General features: G+C 44.7%; 1 protein-coding gene across 1 annotated transcript; it reads left to right on the top strand.

The window, feature by feature from the left end:
* Nucleotides 1-10,991: 10,991 nt before the first annotated feature.
* On the top strand, nucleotides 10,992-19,862 carry LOC311147357 (rabenosyn-5-like). The gene is made up of 12 exons (XM_084184043.1): nucleotides 10,992-11,249; nucleotides 11,425-11,559; nucleotides 11,790-11,890; nucleotides 12,036-12,081; nucleotides 12,231-12,392; nucleotides 12,687-12,958; nucleotides 13,049-13,119; nucleotides 15,075-15,161; nucleotides 15,257-15,359; nucleotides 15,541-15,645; nucleotides 15,801-16,073; nucleotides 16,232-19,862. The coding sequence occupies exons 1-12, from the start codon at nucleotides 11,087-11,089 to the stop codon at nucleotides 17,072-17,074; spliced, it is 2,361 nt and encodes a 786-aa protein (XP_084040169.1). The 5' UTR covers nucleotides 10,992-11,086; the 3' UTR covers nucleotides 17,075-19,862.
* Nucleotides 19,863-22,100: the final 2,238 nt, after the last annotated feature.

The following is a 22,100-nucleotide window of genomic DNA, read 5'->3' as shown; positions in this document are numbered from 1 at the left end:
ATGGCATGGAAGAGCACTAGTAAGCCAGTGACTCAGCCCATGTAATAGGGTCAGAGTCAGAGAGAGGGGAGCTGGCAAGGCAGAGACAGCAAAGGTGGTTCGTCATTCCAGTGCCCTGCCGTTCACCTTCGCACCCCTGGGCCAGACTACACTCAATCCTAGGACCTACTGAAGAGATGAGTCTTCAGTAAAGACTAAAAGGTTGAGACCGAGTCTGCTTCTCTCACATGGATAGGCAGACCATTCCATAAAAATGGAGCTCTATAGGAGAAAGCCCTGCCTCCAGCTGTTTGCTTAGAAATTCTAGGGACAATAAGGAGGCCTGCATCTTATGAATGTAGCGTACGTGTAGGTATGTACGGCAGGACCAAATCGGAGAGATGGGTAGGAGCAAGTCCATGTAAAGCCTTAACAGGAAGCCAGAGGCTAGCACTGGAGAAATATGATGAAATGTTTTTATTCTAGTCAAGATTCAAGGAGCCATATTTAGCACTAACTGAAGTTTATTTAATGCTTTATCAAGGTAGCCGGAGAGTAGAGCATTGCAGCAGTCTAATCTCGAAGTGACAAAAGCATGGATTCGCTTTTCTGCATCAGTTTTGGACAAAAAGTTTCAGATTTTTGCAATGTTACGAAGTGTGTCGTCCGCATAGCAGTGAAAGTTGACATTGTGTTTCCGAATGACATCACTAAGAGGTAGAATATACTGTATAGTGAAAACAATAGTGGTCCTGAAACGGAACCTTGAGGAACACCGAAACGTACAATTGATTTGTCAGAGGACAAACCATCCACAGAGAGGAACTGATATCTTTCCGACAGATAAGATCTAAACCAGGCAAGAACTTGTCCGTGTAGACCAATTAGGGTTTCCAATCTCTCCAAAATAATGTGGTGATCGATGGTGTCAAAAGCAGCATTAAGGTCTAGGAGCACGAGGACAGATGCAGAGCCTTGGTTTGACGCTATTAAAAAGGTAATTTACCACCTTCAAGAGTGCAGTCTCAGTACTATGATGGGGTCTAAAACCAGGCGGAAGAGTTTTATATACATTCTTTTTTCTTCAGGAAGGCAGTGAGTTGCTGCGCAACAGCCTTTTCCAAAAATGTGGAGAGTAAAGGAAGATTCAATATAGGCCAATTTGTTTTTTTACATTTTCCGGGTCAAGGTTTGGCTTTTTCAAGAGAGGCTTTATTACTGCCACTTTTAGTGAGTTTAGTACATTTCCGGAGGATAGGGAGCTGTTTATTATGTTCAACATAGGAGGGCCAAACACAGGAAGCTCTTTTAGTAGTTTAGTCGGAATAGGGTCCAGTTTGCAGCTGGAAGGTTTAGAGGCCATGACTATTTTCATGAATGTGTCAAGAGATACAGGATTAAAAAACTTGAGTGTCTCCATTGATCCTAGGTCCTGGCAGTTCTGTGATGACTCAGGACAAATGAGCTTTGGAGAAATACTCAGATTCAAAGAGGAGTCCGTAATTTGATTTGTAATGATCATGATCTTTTCATCGAACAAGTTCATTAATTTATCACTGCTGAAGTGAAAGCCATCCTCTCTTGGGGAATGCTGCTTTTTAGTTAGCTTTGCGACAGTATCAAAAATTAATTTGGGATTGTTCTTATTCTCCTCAATTAGGTTGGAAAGATACGCTGATCAAGCAGCAGTGAGGGCTCTTCGATATTGCACGGTACTGTCTTTCCTAGATAGTCAGAAGACTTCCAGTTTGGTGGAGCGCCATTTCCCTTATCATTTTCTGGAAGCTTGCTTCAGGGCTCGGGTATTGTCTGTATACCAGGGAGCTAATTTCTTGTGACTGCATCTACAGTATTATGCAAGGTTACATTTAGATCCTCAGTTAGGTGGTTAACTGATTTTTATACTCCAATGTCCTTGGGTAAGTGGAGGGAGTCTGGAAGGGCATCTAGGAATCTTTGGGTTGTCCGAGAATTTATAGCACTGCTTCTGATAATCCTTGGTTGGGGTCTGAGCAGATTATTTGTTGCAATTGGATGGTGGTCATATAGTCCAGGATTATGAGGAAAAACATGTTGGATAAAACTCACTGAGTCTATGATGGATCCAAAAGCCTTTTGGAGTGGGTCTGTGGTCTTTTCCATGTGAATATTGAAGTCACCAAAAATTAGATTATTATCTGCAATGACTACAAGGTCCGATAGGAATTCAGGGAACTCAGTGAGGAACGCTGTATACTGCCCAGGAGGCCTGTAAACAGTAGCTATAAAAGTGATTGAGTAGGCTGCATAGATTTCATGACTAGAAGCGTAATTTTTTTATTTTGCTGTCGTAAATGTTAGCAACACTTCCGCCTTTGCGGGAAGCGCAGGGGATATGGTCACTAGTGTAATCAGGAGGAGAGACCTCATTTAACAGTCAATTCATAAGGCTTGAGACTTGTTTCAGTCAGGCCAATCACATCAAGGTTATGATCAGTGATTAGTTCATTGACTAGGACTGCCTTGGAAGTGAGGGATCTAACATTAAGTAGCCCTATGTTGGGATGTAAGATAATCCAATCTCTTTCAATAATGACAGGAATGGTCTTTATTCCAGTGAGATTGCTAAGGCGAACACCGCCATGTTTAGTTTTGCCCAGCCTAGATCGAGGCACAGACACAGTCTCAATGGGGATAGCTGAGCTAACTACACTGATGCTGGCACTAAGACCACACTCAATGAGCTGTATAAGGCCATAAGTAAACAGGAAAACATTCATCCAGAGGCAGCGCTCCTAGTGGCCGGGGACTTTAATGCAGGGAAACTTAAATCCGTTTTCCCTCATTTCTACCAGCATGTTAAATATGCAACCAGAGGGAAAGAAAATCTAGACCACCTTTACTCCACACACAGAGACCCGTACAAAGCTCTTCCTCGCCCTCCATTTGGCAAATCTGACCATAATTCTATCCTCCTGATTCCTGCTTACAAGCAAAAACTAAAGCAGGAAGCACCAGTGACTCGGTCAATAAAAAAAGTGGCCAGATGAAGCATATGTTAAGCTACAGGACTGTTTTGCTAGCACAGACTGGAATATGTTCCGGGATTCTTCCGATGGCATTGAGGAGTACACCACATCAGTCACTGGCTTCATCAATAAGTGCATCGATGACGTCGTCCCCACAGTGACTGTACGTACAGTGGGGAGAACAAGTATTTGATACACTGACGATTTTGCAGGTTTTCCTACTTACAAAGCATGTAGAGGTCTGTAATTTTTATCATAGGTACACTTCAACTGTGAGAGACGGAATCTAAAACAAAAATCCAGAAAATCACATTGTATGATTTTTAAGTTAATAATTTGCATTTTATTGCATGACAAAAGTATTTGATCGGATTTGACATCAGAAAAGCAGAACTTAATATTTGGTACAGAAACCTTTGTTTGCAATTACAGAGATCATATGTTTCCTGTAGTTCTTGACCAGGTTTGCACACACTGCAGCAGGGATTTTGGCCCACTCCTCCATACAGACCTTCTCCAGATCCTTCAGGTTTCGGGGCTGTCGCTGGGCAATACAGACTTTCAGCTCCCTCCAAAGATGTTCTATTGGGTTCAGGTCTGGAGACTGGCTAGGCCACTCCAGGACCTTGAGATGCTTCTTACGGAGCCACTCCTTAGTTGCCCTGGCTGTGTGTTTCGGGTCGTTGTCATGCTGGAAGACCCAGCCACGACCCATCTTCAATGCTCTTACTGAGGGAAGGAGGTTGTTGGCCAATATCTCGCAATACATGGCCCCATCCATCCTCCCCTCAATACGGTGTAGTCGTCCTGTCCCCTTTACAGAAAAGCATCCCCAAAGAATGATGTTTCCACCTCCATGCTTCACGGTTGGGATGGTGTTCTTGGGGTTGTACTCATCCTTCTTCTTCCTCCAAACACGGCGAGTGGAGTTTAGACCAAAAAGCTCTATTTTTGTCTCATCAGACCACATGACCTTCTCCCATTCCTCCTCTGGATCATCCAGATGGTCATTGGCAAACTTCAGAGGGGCCTGGCATGCGCTGGCTTGAGCAGGAGGACCTTGCGTGCGCTGCAGGATTTTAATCCATGACGGCGTAGTGTGTTACTAATGGTTTTCTTTGAGACTGTGGTCCCAGCTCTCTTCAGGTCATTGACCAGGTCCTGCCGTGTAGTTCTGGGCTGATCCCTCACCTTCCTCATGATCATTGATGCTCCACGAGGTGAGATCTTGCATGGAGCCCCAGACCGAGGGTGATTGACCGTCATCTTGAACTTCTTCCATTTTCTAATAATTGCGCCAACAGTTGTTGCCTTCTCACCAAGCTGCTTGCCTATTGTCCTGTAGCCCATAAATAAAATAAATAAAAATAAATTGGTCATTTAGCAGACGCTCTTATCCAGAGCGACTTACAGGAGCAATTAGGGTTAAGTGCCTTGCTCAAGGGCACATCGACAGATTTTTCACCTAGTCGGCTCGGGGATTAGAACCAGCGACCTTTCGGTTGCTGGCACAATGCTCTTAACCACTAAGCTACCTGCCCATCCCAGCACCGTTATCCCTGATGTCCTTACACAGCTCTCTGGTCTTGGCCATTGTGGAGAGGTTGGAGTCTGTTTGATTGAGTGTGTGGACAGGTGTCTTTTATACAGGTAACGAGTTCAAACAGGTGCAGTTAATACAGGTAATGGGTGGAGAACAGGAGTGCTTCTTAAAGAAAAACTAACAGGTCTGTGAGAGCCGGAATTCTTACTGGTTGGTAGGTATTCAAATACTTTTGTCATGCAATAAAATGCAAATTAATTTACTTAAAAATCATACAATGTGATTTTCTGGATTTTTGTTTTAGATTCCGTCTAAAACAGTTGAAGTGTACATATGATAAAAATTACAGACCTCTACATGCTTTGTAAGTAGGAAAACCTGCAAAATCGGCAGTGTATCAAATACTTGTTCTCCCCACTGTACATACCCCAACCAGAAGCCATGGATTACAGGCAACATCCGCACTGAGCTAAAGGGTAGAGCTGCCACTTTCAAGGAGCGGGACTCTAACCCGGAAACTTATAACAAATCCCGCTATGCCCTCCGACGAACCATCAAACAGGCAAAGCATCAATACAGGACTAAGATCGAATCGTACTACACCGGCTCCGACGCTCGTTGGATGTGACAGGGCTTGCAAACTATTACAGACTACAAAGGGAAGCACAGCCGCGAGCTGCCCAGTGACACGAGCCTACCAGATGAGCTAAATTACTTCTATGCTCACTTCGAGGCAAGTAACACTGAAACATGCATGAGAGCATCAGCTGTTCCGGACGACTGTGTGATCATGCTCTCTCCGTAGCCGATGTGAGTAAGACCTTTAAACAGGTGAACATTCACAAGGCCGCAGGGCCAGATGGATTACCAGGACGTGTACTCCGAGCATGCGCTGACCAACTAGCAAGTGTCTTCACTGACATTTTGAACCTCTCCCTGTCTGAGTCTGTAATACCAACATGTTTTAAGCAGACCACCATAGTCCCTGTGCCCAAGAACACTAAGGTAACCTGCCTAAATGACTACCGACCCGTAGCACTCACATCTGTAGCCATGAAGTGCTTTGAAAGGCTGGTCATGTCTCACATCAACACCATTATTCCAGAAACCCTAGACCCACTCTAATTTGCATATCACCCCAACAGATCCACAGATGATGCAATCTCTATTGCGCCCCACACTGCCCTTTCACACCTGGACAAAAGGAACACCTATGTGAGAATGCTATTCATTGACTACAGCTCATCGTTCAACACCATAGTGCCCTCAAAGCTCATCACTAAGCTAAGGACCCTGGGACTAAACACCTCCCTCTGCAACAAACTAACATGGTTCAAGCACACCAAGACAGTTGTGAAGAGGGCACGACAAAACCTATTCCCCCTAAGGAGACTGAAAAGATTTGGCATGGGTCCTCAGATCCTCAAAAGGTTATACAGCTGCACCATTGAGAGCATCCTGACTGGTTGCATCACTGCCTGTTATGGCAACTGCTCGGCCTCCGACCGCAAGGCACTACAGAGGGTAGTGCGTACGGCCCAGTACATCACTGGGTCCAAGCTTCCTGCCAACCAGGACCTCTATACCAGGCGGTGTCAGAGGAAGGCCCTAAAAATTGTCAAAGACTCCAGCCACCCTAGTCATAGACTGTTCTCTCTGCTACCGCACGGCAAGCGGTACCCCCTCTTTTACGCTGCTGCTACTCTCTGTTTATTATCTATGCATAGTCACTTTAATAACTCTACCTACGTGTACATATTACCTCAATTACCTCGACTAACCGGTGCCCCCGCACATTGACTCGGTACCGGTATCCCCTGTATATAGCCTTGCTATTGTTATTTTTACTGCTGCTCTTTAATTATTTGTTACTTTTATTTCATATTATTTTATATTGTATTTTTGTTTTATTTTTTGGGGGTATTCTTTCTTAAAACTGCATTGTTGGTTAAGGGCTTGTAAGTAAGCATTTCATTGTAAGGTCTACACCTGTTGTATTCGGCACATGTGACAAATACAATTTGATTTGATTTGACTATGCTAGTGGCAGACTCCACTAAGCTGGCAGGCTGGCTAACAGCCTGCTGCCTGGCTTGCACCCTATCTCATTGTGGAGCTAGAGCCCTGTCTATGTTGATAGATAAGATGAGAGCACCCCTCCATCTAGGATGAAGTCTGTCACTCCTCAGCAGGCCAGGCTTGGTCCTGTTTGTGGGTGAGTCCCAGAAAGAGGGCCAATTATCTAAAAAATATATATTTTGGGAGGGGCAGAAAACAGTTTCAACCAGCGATTGAGTTGTGTGACTCTCCTGTAGAGCTCATCACTCCCCCTAACTGGGAGGAGGCCAGAGACAATTACTCGATGCCGATACATCTTTCTACCTAATTTACACGCTGAAACTATGATGCGCTTGGTGACCTCTGACTGTTTCATCCTAACATTGTTGGTGCTGACGTGGATAACAATATCCCTATACTCTCTACACTCGCCAGTTTTAGCCTTAGCCAGCACCATCTTCAGATTAACCTTTATGTTGGTAGCCCTGCCCTATGGTAAACACTGGATGATCGCTGGATGATTATTTTTAAGTCTGATATTGCGGATGATGGAGTCGCCAATGACTAGGGTTTTCAATTTGTCAGAACTAAATGGTGGGAGGCTTCGGCGGCTCAGACCCCGTAACGGGTGGAGGAGAGACCTGAGAAGGCTTGGCCTCTGACTCTGACTCGTTGCTTAACGGGGAGAACCGGTTGAAAGTTTCTGTCGGCTGAATGAGCAACACCGTTTGAGCATGCCAACAGCATTTCTTTCCAGAAGCCTTGAGAAAATTGTCCGGCTGCGGGGACTGTGCAGGGGGATTTATACTACCATCTGTACTTACTGGTGGCACAGACGCTGTTTCATCCTTTCCTATACTTAAATTGCCCTTGCCTAACGATTGCGTCTGAAGCTGGGCTTGCAACTCGGCTATCCTCGCCATAAGTCGATAGTTCTCCTGCATATTATGAGTACAGTGTCTGCAATTAGATGGCATAGCGTTAATGTTACTACTTAGCTTTTTCGGTTGGTGGAGGTCCTGTATAACCATGTCCTGATAAAGCGTCCAGGGTGAAAAAGTTGAATGAAAAAGTCAAGCGAGGTAAGAACTAAGACATTGGTAAATTTGTTAAATACAGAGTGTTGATGAAATGGTTATTAAAAGTAAAAAACTAAAAGTTTGGCAGGTAGCCAGGTAGCAACAAACAGCACAACAACACAGAGATAACGCGGAAGTGTGATGTCAACTGACGATCATTGCTAGACAGCCATTTTCAAGTTTTGCCATAGATTTTCAAGCCGACTTAAGTCAAAACTGTACCTAGGCCATTCAGAAACATTCAATGTCGTCTTGGTAAGCAACTCCAGTGTATATTTGGCCTTGTATTTTAGGTTATTGTCCTGCTGAAAGGTGAATTTGTCTCCCAGTGTCTGTTGAAAAGCAGACAACCAGGTCTTCCTCTAGGGTTTTGCCTCCGCATAGCTCTATTACGTTTATTTTTATCCTAAAAAAACTCCCTAGTCCTTGCTGATGACAAGCATACCCATAACATGATGCAGCCAACACCATGCTTGTAAATATGAAGAGTGATACTCAGTGATGTGTTGTGTTGGATGTGCCCCAAACATAACGCTTTGTAATCAGGAAATAAAGGGCATTTATTTGCCAATTATTTTGCAGTTTTACTTTAGTGCCTTATTGCAAACAGGATGCATATTTTGGAATATTTGTATTCTGTACAGGCTTCCTTCTTTTCACTCTGTCATTTAGGTTAGTATTGTTGAGTAACTACAATGTTGTTGATCCATCCTCAGTTTTCTCCTATCACAGCCATTAAACTCTGTAAGTGTTTTAATGTCAACATTGGCTTCATGGTATAATATCTGAGCAGTTTCCTTCCTCTCCGGCAACTGAGTAAGGAAGGACGCCTGTATCTTTGTAGTGACTGGGTGTATTGATACACCATCCAAAGTATAATTAATAACTTCACCATGCTCAAAATGATATTCAATGTCTGTTTTTTTTAAGTTTACCCATTTACCAATAGGTGCCCTTCTTTGCGAGGCATTGGAAAACCTCCCTGGTCTTTGTGGTTGAATCTGTGTTTGAAATTCACTGTTCGACTGAGGGACCTTACAGATACGTGTATGTGTGGGTACAGAGATGAGGTAGTCATTCAAACATCATGTTAAACACTATTATTGCCCATGCAACTTATTACGTGACTTGTTAAGCAAATCTTTACTCCTGAACTTATTTAGGCTTGCCATAACAAAGGGGTTGAATACTTATACTCAAGACATTTCAGCTTTTTATTTGTAATTAATTTGTAAAATTTTATCCATTTAAAATTCTGCCTGTAACACAACAAAATTTGGAAAAAGTCAAGGGGTGTGAATACTTTCTGAAATCACTGTATAACGTCAGTCACACTTCTTTCAAAAGTTAGTTATTTTGTTACCAATCCTGCGCAGAATTTGCAAATTTTATACACCGTTTTCTCTTTCATTTTTATATCCTATGAACAGGCCTTTATAAATGTGTTGTTTTTGTTGTTGTTAATGTTTCTCAGTTGTATGGGAGATGTATTCTGTTTCTCAACTGAACACATCTGCTGTTACCAAATAAACAACTATTTGTGAATAAACTTAAGACATTTCTGGAATTAATTAACTGTTCTCCCATGGTCAGAGCCGGAGTGAGAATAAAAAGGCAATCAGTGTGTGTGTGTCTGTCTGTCTCTGTCTGTAAACCATACCACCACTCACCAGTTCTTTGTCTGTGCAGGCGTTGAACAAGTCCTGGTCTGAAATGGGGTCTGACAGGTAGGAAAGCAGCAGGTAGAGCCTGAGACCTGTGCACAGCTCGTCTCATCTTCACCTCATTCTGCATGATGGTCACTGGAAACTGATGACAGAGAGTTACAAATGCACATAATGGATGTTTATATTGTAGCAACCTCATCAAGAGGTTCGGACCTCTTGGCGTAACAGTTAAGGTATTGGCTTGACAGTGTCTGGACCTGCATTCGAGTCTCGGTCGGGGCTACGCCCCGAATTTGCAACACTGGTGTCAGAAGTGGGATGACAGTCGTGAGGCCATCATAAAGGTGTGTACATCTGAGGGACTTGGTATAGAGAAGCGTGGAAGGGGGTAATATATCAACCTTAACCCAACACCTAGCGACCTCGTCAAGAAGTTTGTACATCTTGGCGTAACGGTTCAGGTGTTGGCTTGACAGTCGCTGAGCCTGGGTTTGAGTCCCAGTCCAGGCTACCCCTGAATTCGCTACAATATTCTATATTGGTTGAACAGGCTAGAGCCAGTGTTGTAGTGGCATACCTTGGGTGAGGGGTAGCTGGTGAGCCACAGTCTGAAGTCTGGGCTTAAGTCCTCACAGATCTTCTCTAGGGTGGACCACTGAGGTATAAAGAAAGCGGTGGACAGGACATTCTCACTTCTGGTCCACCATGAATATCCTTCCTCACTCACCAATGTGATGTTCAGTGTGTCCAAGAACACTTTTGTCCTCTGATAAATGTATATTTTCCTATTGTAAAATTGGACAGACAGAAGAAATTCAAATAGGTGCCTTCTGGCTTTCCCATCCACGTGCATTATGTCCATTCTCTCCTCCCGTCTCGGCTGTATGCTAATCACATGACTATGCTGGGGCTGCTAACGTTTCAACCGCGGAGAGCGTGTTGCAGCGAGCTGTCAACATTTAATTCATAAACTACACCGTTAACAGGTTTACATTGCGATCTGTAAGTACACAAATGCGTCTTTGGATTGTTTTTGTAAGTGCAAACGGTGTACTCACGGTCCTGGCGAAACGTAATCACTACCTACAGTAACTAACTCTTAGCTAGCTCGTTAGCCTTTTGCTAACTTTAGCCAGCTAATTTTAGCTAGCTAGTGTGAATAGTTCTAAGTTAACTGGTTAGCTATATATGACTGTCTGGTTCTAATCAAATTATGTTCCTCCCTACTGCCAATGTGTCTCTCAATCAGATACAAGGTATGACAGATGACTACTGTAAAGATAAGCTAACTAACGTTATCCAGTACAGCCATCACTGGGTTGTGGAACGTTGTAAACATACAGCCGACTGTTGTTAGCTAACGTTACTGTGTAGTTAGCTAGTCTGTTTATTCTTTCAAACGCGGTTCCTTTAAGTAACGCCTTGCATAGCATTTACGTTAGCGTTCAGTAAGGAATCAGTGACTGCCATGTCATCTGACAAGTCTTTCTTGCTGGAAGTTTTTAGAATTGTCATTCAGTAAGCCACTAAACAATGACTTCCATAAACAAGTCTGAACTTCTTAACTGTATGTTATTGTCAGTACCCTTGACCCCTCTACTGCTTCCAACTATCAGTTTCTGCCTCAGGCTTTCTCCTGGTATAATGGAGCGGATGAGGTGTGGGCGTCACACCCAGTTGGGCGTGGCATGAGACAGACACACACCCCGGGTGTCTCTTTTACCATCCTGCACCCACCCCACCCCCACCAAAATGGCCTCCAGCTACCCGCCCCCCTTCGAGGGCACAGGGGAGGTTAAGGAGGGCTTCCTGTGCCCGCTGTGCCTGAAGGACCTGCAGTCGTTCTACCAGCTCCAGGAACACTACGAGGAGGAGCACTCTGGGGATGATCGACATGTCAGGGGACAACTCAAGAGTGAGTCTGTTACTGCTGGTCTCTTGTACATTTTTTGCTCTACCAGACTGAATATGCACATCTTGGAGGAGTAAAGGAAATTCTAAATCAAAAGGGCCTCTAATAATACTTTTAGAAGGCATCCTTCCTATCACCCTTGCCTGAAGTAATCACTACTCTCTCCTGTTGGCTGCAGGTCTGGTCCAGAAGGCTAAGAAAGCCAAAGACAAGCTGCTGAAGAGGGATGGCGAAGACAAGCCAGAGACGGGCAGTTATGAGTCCTTCTACTACGGCGGAGTGGACCCTTACATGTGGGAGCCTCAGGAGTTGGGTGAGACTGGGAGCAGTATGCAGGGGGGAAACTGGGAGTAGAGGAAAGGGGTGGGGTGGTGTGGTAGAGGGCTTTGCATCCACTGCTCAAAATCTACACTACGTAAGAGATGAATTGGTCTGGTCATTGAATGCTAGTGAGTCATCTCAACTGAATTGAAAATAAGGGTGTTACATTGTAATGTAACACCCTTCCATCCGGTCTGATGGTGTCCCTCCTATACCCCATAGGAGCCACAAGAAATCATATGGACTTTTTTAAGAAGCACAGAGCTGCCAGGATTGACCACTACGTCATCGAGGTCAACAAGCTCATTATCAGGCTGGAGAAAGTGAGGACTCTCGCACAAACTACAGCAGACAATCACAAGTCGTTTGCCCTTTTGTTTGTCAATCTGATTTTGACACATACAGTAGCAGTTACACCACCCATACTGCAAGGACATGACTCACCATGTATCCTATGTTCTGTTTCAGCTGACATCTTTTGACAGGATGAACATAGATGCAGGCAAAATTAGAGGTGGGTTAAGTGGGGGTCATATTGCAGTGTGTTTTGGTATTCACCATCACATTATACCAGACCCACATTTCTTCTTATTGGGTACAGCTCCTCCCAGTGTCATTTCCTTTGTGTGTATCCTGAAAAGCTTCTTCTCTTCCTCTCTCTAGCAATTGAGAAGTCTGTAGTGTCGTGGGTGAGCGACTCTGATGTTCCATTCTGTCCCGACTGCGGGAACAAGTTCAACCTTCGGAACAGGCGACACCACTGCCGCCTCTGTGGCTCCATCATGTGTAGGAAGTGCATGGAGTTTGTGCCCCTGCCTTTGGCGTGTGAGTAGATTAACACACTCTGACACACAAATGAATACATGGAAACACAACACGTTATGGACATATACAACGTGTGCATGTGTTTACACACATCCAGCGATATTACATATTATTACAACATATCTCAGTGTTGGTAGAGCATGGCGTTTGCAACGCCAGGGTTGTGGGTTCGATAAAATAATGTATGCGCTAACTGTAAGTCGCTCTGGATAAGAGCGTCTGCTAAATGACTAAAATGTAAATGTAAATGTGTTGCTCAGTGAATCCTCACCCTGTTTGTTCTCTTCTCTCCAGACAAGCTGACCAGTGGGACGCGGGAGGCCCGTAGTGTTACGGGCAGCCAGGGCCAGTCCCAGTCCCCTCCAACAGGGGGCGGCGGGGGCAACGTTAGCGGGATGGGCTCCAGGAGGGGCAGCATCAGCAGCCTGAGCAGCGTCACCTCAATGCTGGAAGAGAAGGACGACGAGAGGATCCGATGCTGCCTCCACTGCATGGACACCCTGATGAAGAGACAGCAGAAACTGGAGGAGAAAGACTACGTGCCTGACATCGTCAAGCTCTACGAGGTAACACAGAGCTCTATTGTGTGCTTCCTCTCGTTCACTATGTAGTGTACTTCCTGTCATTCACCATCCATCTTCCTGTCTTCCTCCCAGAGGCTGAGGCTGTGCATGGACAAGGTGGATGAGAGGGCTCCAGAGTACATCAGAATGGCTGAGTCTCTCAAGTAAGATGTGTCTTAAATAACACCTCATTCCCTATATAGCGTACTACATTTGACCAGAGCTACAGTTGAAGTCGGAAGTTTACATACACTTAGGTTGGAGTCATTAAAACTCGTTTTTCAACCACTCCACAAATGTATTGTTAACAAACTATAGTTTTGGCAAGTCGGTTAGGACATCAACTTTGTGCATGACACAAGTAATTTTTCCAACAATTGTTTACAGAAAGATTATTTCACTTATAATTCACTGTATCACAATTCCAATGGGTCAGAAGTTTACATACACTAAGTTGACTGTGCCTTTAAACCGCTTGGAAAATTCCAGAAAATGATGTCATGGCTTTAGAAGCTTCTGATAGGCTAATTGACATCATTTTAGTCAATTGGAGGTGTACCTGTGGATGTATTTCAAGGCCTACCTTCAAACTCAGTGCCTCTTTGCTTGACATCATGGGAAAATCAAAAGAAATCAGCCAAGACCTCAGGAAAAAAATTGTAGACAAGTCTGGTTCATCCTTGGGAGCAATTTCCAAATGCCTGAAGGTACCACGTTCATCTGTACAAACAATAGTACGCAAGTATAAACACCATGGGACCATGCAACGTCATACCGCTCAGGAAGGAGATGCGTTCTGTCTCCTAGAGATGAATGTACTTTGGTGCTAAAAGTCCAAATCAATCCCAGAACAACAGCAAAGGACCTTGTAAAGATGCTGGAGAAAACAGGTACAAAAGTATCTATATCCACAGTAAAACGAGTCCTATATCGACAACCTGAAAGGCCGCTCAGCAAGGAAGAAGCCACTGCTCCAAAACCGCCAGACTACTGTTTGCAACTGCACATGGGAACAAAGATCGTACTTTTTGGAGAAATGTCCTCTGGTCTGATTAAACACAAATATAACTGTTTGACCATCGTTATGTTTGGAGGAAAAGGGGGGGTAGCTTGCAAGGCGAAGAACACCATCCCAACCGTGAGGCACGGGGGTGGCAGCATCATGCTGTGGGGGTGCTTTGCTGCATGAGGGACTGGTGCACTTCACAAAATAGTTATTAATTATGTGGATATATTGAAGCAACATCTCAAGACATCAGTCAGGAAGTTAAAGCTTGGTCACAAATGGGTCTTCCAAATGGACAATGACCCCAAGCATACTTCCAAAGTTGTGGCAAAATGGCTTAAGGACAACAAAGTCAAGGTATTGGAGTGGCCATCACAAAGCCCTGACCTCAATCCTATAGAAAATTTGTGGGCAGAACTGAAAAAGCATGTGCGAGCAAGGAGGCCTACAAACCTGACTCAGTTACACCAGCTCTTTTTTTATTTTTTTATTTTACCTTTATTTAACTAGGCAAGTCAGTTCAGAACAAATTCTTATTTACAATGACGGCCTACACCGGCCAAACCCGGACGACGCTGGGCCAATTGTGCGCCGCCCTATGGGACTCGCATTGACGGCCGGTTGTGATACAGCCTGGAATCTAACCAGGAGGTCTGTAGTGATGCCTCAAGCACTGAGATGCAGTGCCTTAGACCACTGCGCCACTCGGGAGCTCTGTCAGGAGGATTGGGCCAAAATTCACCCAACTTATTGTGGGAAGCTTGTGGAAGGCTACCCGAAATGTTTGACCCAAGTTAAACAATTTAAAGGCAATGCTACCAAATACTAATTGAGTGTATGTAAACTTCTGACCCACTGGGAATGTGATGAAATAAATAAAAGCTGAAATAAATCATTCTCTCTACTATTATTCTGACATTTCACATTCTTAAAATAAAGTGGTGATCCTAACTGACCTAAGACAGGGACTTTTTACTAGGATTAAATGTCAGGAATTGTGAAAAACTGAGTTTAAATGTATTTGGCTAAGGTGTATGTAAACTTCCGACTTCAACTGTATATGTGGCTCTGGTTCTGTTGTTTATCCTCATTGTCAAACTTACATTTTCACAGTGCTGGAGAGACCACCTATAACCTGGACACGGCTGGTGGACTGAGAATGGAAGTCCAGAAATACTACGAACTGATCGATGCACTGAGGTACATACCGTTTACAGAATATGTGTTAACTAACTGCAAGTCACTTTGGACTTCTAAATGACCATATTATAACATTCTCTATATATTCATGTCAGTAAGAAGATCTTAACACTGGGAATGAAGGAGGAGCCACAACCCCATCCAAAGACTCTCCAGCTGCAGAGGATGGTCAGATACACAGCCACGCTGTTTGTCCAGGTGAGACCCAGAGGGTACACTACTGTACACACAGAGCAGCTATGGATGAGCTGAATGGCTTACTAAACAGTGATTGATAACTCCGACTGCCACCAGTAAAATATGTTACATAGTATACTCAAGCATCCCCCCCCCCCCCCCCCCACCCATCTCTATCATTCTCTCTCCCACCCTCCTGCAGGAGAAGTTGCTGGGTCTGATGTCTCTACCCACTAAGGACAAGTATGAGGAACTAAAGGAGAAGAGGAAGCAGGAGCAGGAGAAGAGACTCACGCAGGAGAGACTGGTGAGGAGGCTGCTTATTGTTTAAACTAAAGACCCAACAATGATATTCCAAAAAGGATCTAAAATGTCTATGATACCAGACAAGCAAAAAGCAACACAAGTAGTGTTTTATAATAAAGCTGTCTCTAAAAGCTTACCTTCCTATTTTCTTGCCAGGCTGCCCAGGAGGTCCAAAAAAGGAGGCAGAACTCGGAGAAGAACCGCCCGGCCACCAACACCAATGGGGAGGCTCCCCAGGCCCCCAGGGCCCCCCGCATGACCAAAGCTGGGGGATGGCTGCCCTCTTCTGATACCCTCCACACGGGCGGGGAGCTGGAGGACCCCCTGCTGCAGCAGATAGACAACATCCAGTCGTTCCTGCGGCAGGCCAAGGCCGCCCAGAGGCATGACGAGGTGGCCATGCTGGAGGAGAACCTCAGGCAGCTGCAGGTGGGGAAACCTATATTATATCAGACTAGTATTGATCATAGCATTCATTGTGTTGTATCTACTGTGATTACAATGCACCACATCCAGTAGAGCTCTGGTCCAAAATAGTGCACTGTGTAGAAATAGGGTGTTATTTTTTTGAACTGTGTGTTTCCCAGGATGAGTACGACCAGCAGCAGACCAGCTTGGCCATCGCTCTGTCCCAGAGGCTGGCCCAGGAGGAGAGTCTACAGCAGGACGAGCTGCAGCGCCTGGAGGACAGAGAGAGGGGGGAGAGGGAGCACAGGGCCCAGAGCCAAGCCCCAGGATCCCAGGCCACATACACCTGGCAGGGCTCACTGAACCTAACCGATATAGGGAGCCTCCGTAGGGAGGAAGAGGGGGAGGAAGAGTTGACCCCTAAAGCAGAGAGCAGCCCCCCGTCCATGAGGGCCTTCCCTGCCCTGACGGACCAGGATGAGGAGTCACCCCCCCGGCTGAGGAGGCTGGGGGGAGATGTGACGCCTCCTGGTGGCGAGGGACAGAACAGCTCCTCCCTCAACCCCTTTGAGGAGGAAGACTCCACCCCTGTGGAGGATCCGTCCAATCCGTTCTTCGAGGAGATCCAGAAGGAGCACAAGGAGGTGGCTAACGGGAAGAAGGAGTACAACCCGTTTGAGCAGGAAGAGGAGGGTGGGGAGGAAGAGCAGGGGCAGGCCGAGGGCGCCACTGGCAACCCTTTCGAAGTGAAGGAGGAAAACAATAAAGGTAACCCTTTTAAAGAGGCTTCTGGGTGTACCCTGCCGGGAGCGTCGACCAATCCCTTCGAGGGGGAGGATGAGGAGGCGATGCCAGACGTTGACGTGATCGAGGAGGAGTTGCTGCTGCAGCAGATCGATAACATACGGGCATACATATTTGACGCCAAGCTCAACGGGAGGCTAGACGAGGTGGAGCTGCTGTCAGAGAACCTGAGAGAGCTGCAGCACACGCTGCAGAAACAGAAGAGCAAGACACACTGACGGAGACACCTCCTCCTCCCTGTCTCTATTTCTCTCATATCCACATGCCATCACCTGATACTTACAACAGGGCTGCCCACCCAGAGCTAGAAGGCTACTCCTGAGACTCTACGGTAGTTCCCTTTAAATGACCAATGATCTCGTTGATACTGGGTTGGGTTAGGCCAGTTGTGTTAGGTGGGTTAAAACTTTTTGTGATGGAACCACCCCGCACCACCCTTGGTGAGTAGCCCTCTAGAGCCAGGGTCCAGAGGTGCATCTCAATATAGTCTCCTTTTCTTCATCTGCACTGATGTGAATGAACTGCACAGGTGATATCATTATTTATTTGCCGATCCTGATCGCCCTACCAAGTAAGTGCAGGTCAAGGAGAGGAGACGAGGAGAGGAAGCATCTCCAGACTTGAGGCCCTTCTCAGGGTTTGGCAGCCTAGCCACTAAAATGATGTCGACCACAAGATGCATTTAGGTTATGTGTTGATTTACCCACTCTCTCCTACTTACTAATAACACTCACACTAGAAAGGTGTCTTTTAGGAACCCAGGGCTGTTGTTTTTATTATATTTGTATGGTAAGAAGAAGCACAAGGGCAGAGGATCATCACTTACAGACAGTTGTCCATAGTCATCCACAGGAGAGAGGATACAAGGGGTCACAAGGTTAGAGAAAGGTTATTTGGGTACCAGAGGCCAGACATCGATCTGTAGTCCTAATTCTCAATAGATATCTTATGTAGAATCAGGGTTGCATTCAAGATTACATTTACATTTTAGTCATTTAGCAGACACTCTTATCCAGAGCGACTTACAGTTAGTGAGTGCATACATTATATATTTTAATTTTTTCATACTGCCCCCCCGTGGGAATCGAACCCACAACCCTGGCATTGCAAACGCCATGCTCTACCAACATCCCTGCCGGCCATTCCCTCCCCTACTCTGGACGACGCTGGGCCAATTGTGTGCCGCCCCATGGGTCTCCCGGTCGCGGCCGGCTACGACAGAGCCTGGATTCGAACCAGGATCTCTAGACCACTGCGCCACTCGGGAGATCATCGTTTTGGAAATATAATGGTCTTCTTGAACGAAAACATTCACTCTAGGGTTGGGCGATATTTGGGGAGACCTCTCCTACGATATGCTACTCCAAATACTGAGATAGCCGATATAATTGATTTGATAATTCCAGACTATGCAATTTTTCTCCTTATTTACTATATTAGAGTCACGTTCTCATTAAAAATCTTAGTATGGTGAAAAAATAAGGCTTCGTTAATTAAGACTTCATGTTCAACATATTGATACAGCATAACTGATAAAACTGCGCAGTTTTGATTTGTAAAGTTCAAATAGAGTATAGTCTTGCACATCATTATATATCGCCTTGCACTTCACGATATATCGTGATATTGGATTTAATCATATCGGCCCAACCATAGTTCACTCTGAGTAGTTTACAATGACAGCTGTAAGTGAGTGTGTCATGAAAATGTGTGTGTCGTCGGCACTTAAATGCAGCCCTGAATACTAAGCATGTCTAACCTGTAACCGCTACATTTTTGTCTGTCAGATCTTCACATGCTTGTTTCAGTTTGTAGGGGAGTGGAACCTCATTGCCGTTAGCACATCATATTTTATCTCTTGTCTTCTGTCGTCCCTGGGGGTCCAGTGACCGCTAGAAAGAAAATGTTGAACAAAACATGAGCGAAACCAACAAAAAACTGTTTTTGAATTCCTACTTTGCTTTGACTCTTTAAGTTTCTGTAAGCTGGTTTTGTCTGTTGACAGTGTCTCAGTTGATGAAGCGCAGGATAGATGCATTAGCTGTCAGTGTGTGCATGATTCATGTGTGTATATCACACCACTATGAGGCACTTCAGCAGTGGTCCAAAGTAGGCTAGTCTTTCAAAGCTGATATTGTCCTGGTCTCTCTCCTCACTGTCTCATGCTGTTTCTCTAACACAGTGATGTGTCCTAGTTCTCCTACTGTTTTCTCTTTTAGTGCACTATAAGGAAGGTCAGAATCTGTCCTGCTTTTAACAAATCTAAAGCACTTTCTTTTTTTACCCTGCAAACATCCTATTTACTTTCCAAGCCTGGTTCAGAATATGGGCCTTTTTCGTCCATATTCAATAGCTTTCTAGTCCTGGAACTTCAGTCTGTATTTACATTGTATTTATGCAAATGATTCAGCCAAGTCTTTCTTAGCAGCACTTACCATTAACTCACCACACCATTGTTGCAGTGGAGATGTTTAGGTATGAGGCACAGAATAATAGGTTAATTTAACCAGAGTGCTCTGCTTGGCGCCTATATCTGTTGTCACAGCATCAGCCTGCTCTGTATCCATAAGGTTGTGACAAAACTTTAGGATGTAAGATTAAGTATTTTATCCTATCTTGATTAATCTCTTGTTGTCATAGGTAAGTTAACACTAAACCTATCCCACGCTACCAAGTTATCACTGTTGGCAAACTCCTGTGTCCCCTGTTGAATAAGTACTTTGATGTTGTATCCAAGTACTGGTTCGCTTGCCTTGCAGAGTATACAACAGTACTTGTCATTTTGTTGAACTAAAGCAGTATTGTGTTCACTGTAATCGATCATGCACCACTAACTCTCAGCTGTGTTGCGTCTTAACAACATTTTGAAACATGAAGGACATTATGAATAATGTATTTGTGGCAAATGTGAATGACTTGTCGAGTAGCTTTTTGATAATGTTGCTGTTTCGCCTTTTGTTATCGTCGAGGCTCCGTCGCTCAACACTAATTAAAGACATGACCTATGTGAACAATGGAAGTGTGGCCTTTTCATTCACCCACGCATCGACACTAGATGGGAGTGTGTTGCAAAGATTATATATTATCAACTTCACAACATACATGATTTAATGTATCTGAGAAGCAGATTCAAGTTCATCGATCTCCAAATTATCATTGTTTACAACAGCTGACATCGAAACTGAATCCTGTCTGGTTTCCTTTTTTAATGTACAGAAAAACATCAACATTTCCAGTGAAACATATGTCTTAGTCACACAATTTTACATCTAACTAAGATGTTTGGTGCAGTATTAAGCAAGTGGGAAAAATTGCATGAATGCTAGTAGTCTCTCGTTGAATGACAAACACTTCATATTCCCCACTCCTACTAGGAGTAGTACTGTTGACCAATCACCGACGAAGGGAGTGTAGACTTTAGCAACTGAACTTCGACTTGACTCAATAAAATGTGTAGCAACTGAACTTCGACTTGACTCAATGAAAAATGTGTGGACGAACAGCCAGAAAAAAAAAACTGGCGAAGACCAAAACGTCAACATTTTGTCATAGTACACTGCTCAAAAAAATTAAGGGAACACTTAAACAACACAATGTAACTCCAAGTCAATCACACTTCTGTGAAATCAAACTGTCCACTTAGGAAGCAACACTGATTGACAATCAATTTCACATGCTGTTGTGCAAATGGAATAGACAACAGGTGGAAATTATAGGCAATTAGCAAGACACCCCCAATAAAGGACTGGTTTTGCAGGTGGTGACCACAGACCACTTCTCAGTTCCTATGCTTCCTGGCTGATGTTTTGGTCACTTTTGAATGCTGGCGGTGCTTTCACTCTAGTGGTAGCATGAGACGGAGTCTACAACCCACACAAGTGGCTCAGGTGGTCCTCTGTAGCTCAGCTGGTAGAGCATGGCGCTTGTAACGCTAAGGTAGTGGGTTCGATCCCCGGGACCACCCATGCACAAAAAATAAATAAATGTATGCACGCCTGACTGTAAGTCGCTTTGGATAAAAGCGTCAGCTAAATGGCATATTTATTTATTTTATTTAGGTAGTGCAGCTCATCCAGGATGGCACATCAATGCGAGCTGTGGCAAGAAGGTTTGCTGTGTCTGTCAGCGTAGTGTCCAGAGCATGGAGGAGCTACCAGGAGACAGGCCAGTACATCAGGAGACGTGGAGGAGGCCGTAGGAGGGCAACAACCCAGCAGCAGGACTGCTACCTCCGCCTTTGTGCAAGGAGGAGCAGGAGGAGCACTGCCAGAGCCCTGCAAAATGACCTCCAGCAGGCCACAAATGTGCATGTGTCTGCTCAAACGGTCAGAAACAGACTCCATGAGGGTGGTATGAGGGCCTGACGTCCACAGGTGGGGGTGGTGCTTACAGCCCAACACCGTGCAGGACGTTTGGCATTTTTTTGAGCAGTGTATATGCGCTAACTGTTTCGACAGGGAAGCATACGGTAAACTTTAGACAAGAGCGTAGCATCTAACCTGACAGACATTCCTCTTATTTGTCTACAGACAGACTAATTCACTGGCATCTAGCCTGAGCACTGGTCTGTTTCTAATTTAGGCTAGCCAAGTCCTTTATCAGTATGCCAAATAGACTGCTGCAACCCAGGTTGGCCTACACCATCTACTTCTGTTCTAGAACCAAATCGAGCAGTGGGCTGTGATGCGAATGGGTATCTGGGGTTAGGGTACAATGAGTACAAGCCTCTACGAATCCGAGTGTGGACCGGACAAGCCTCCACATTCATCTCGAACATATACAGTGAGGGAAAAAAGTATTTGATCCCCTGCTGATTTTGTACGTTTGCCCACTGACATAGAAATGATCAGTCTATAATTTTAATGGTAGATTTATTTGAACAGTGAGAGACAGAATAACAACAAAAAAATCCAGAAAAAGACGTCAAAAAAGATTTGCATTTTAATGAGGGAAATAAGTATTTGATCCCCTCTCAATCAGAAAGATTTCTGGCTCCCAGGTGTCTTTTATACAGGTAACGAGCTGAGATTAGGAGCACACTCTTAAAGGGAGTGCTCCTAATCTCAGCTTGTTACCTGTATAAAAGACACCTGTCCACAGAAGCGATCAATCAATCAGATTCAAAACTCTCCACCATGGCCAAGACCAAAGAGCTTTCCAAGGATGTCAGGGACAAGATTGTAGACCTACACAAGGCTGGAATGGGCTACAAGACCATCGCCAAGCAGCTTGGTGAGAAGGTGA

This window comes from Coregonus lavaretus, assembly GCF_964263955.1.
Source record: "Coregonus lavaretus genome assembly, chromosome: 20".
Classification (NCBI taxonomy): Eukaryota; Metazoa; Chordata; class Actinopteri; order Salmoniformes; family Salmonidae; genus Coregonus; species Coregonus lavaretus.
Note: the sequence above shows the minus strand (reverse complement) of the source record. Positions and strands in the feature narration are given on the sequence as shown.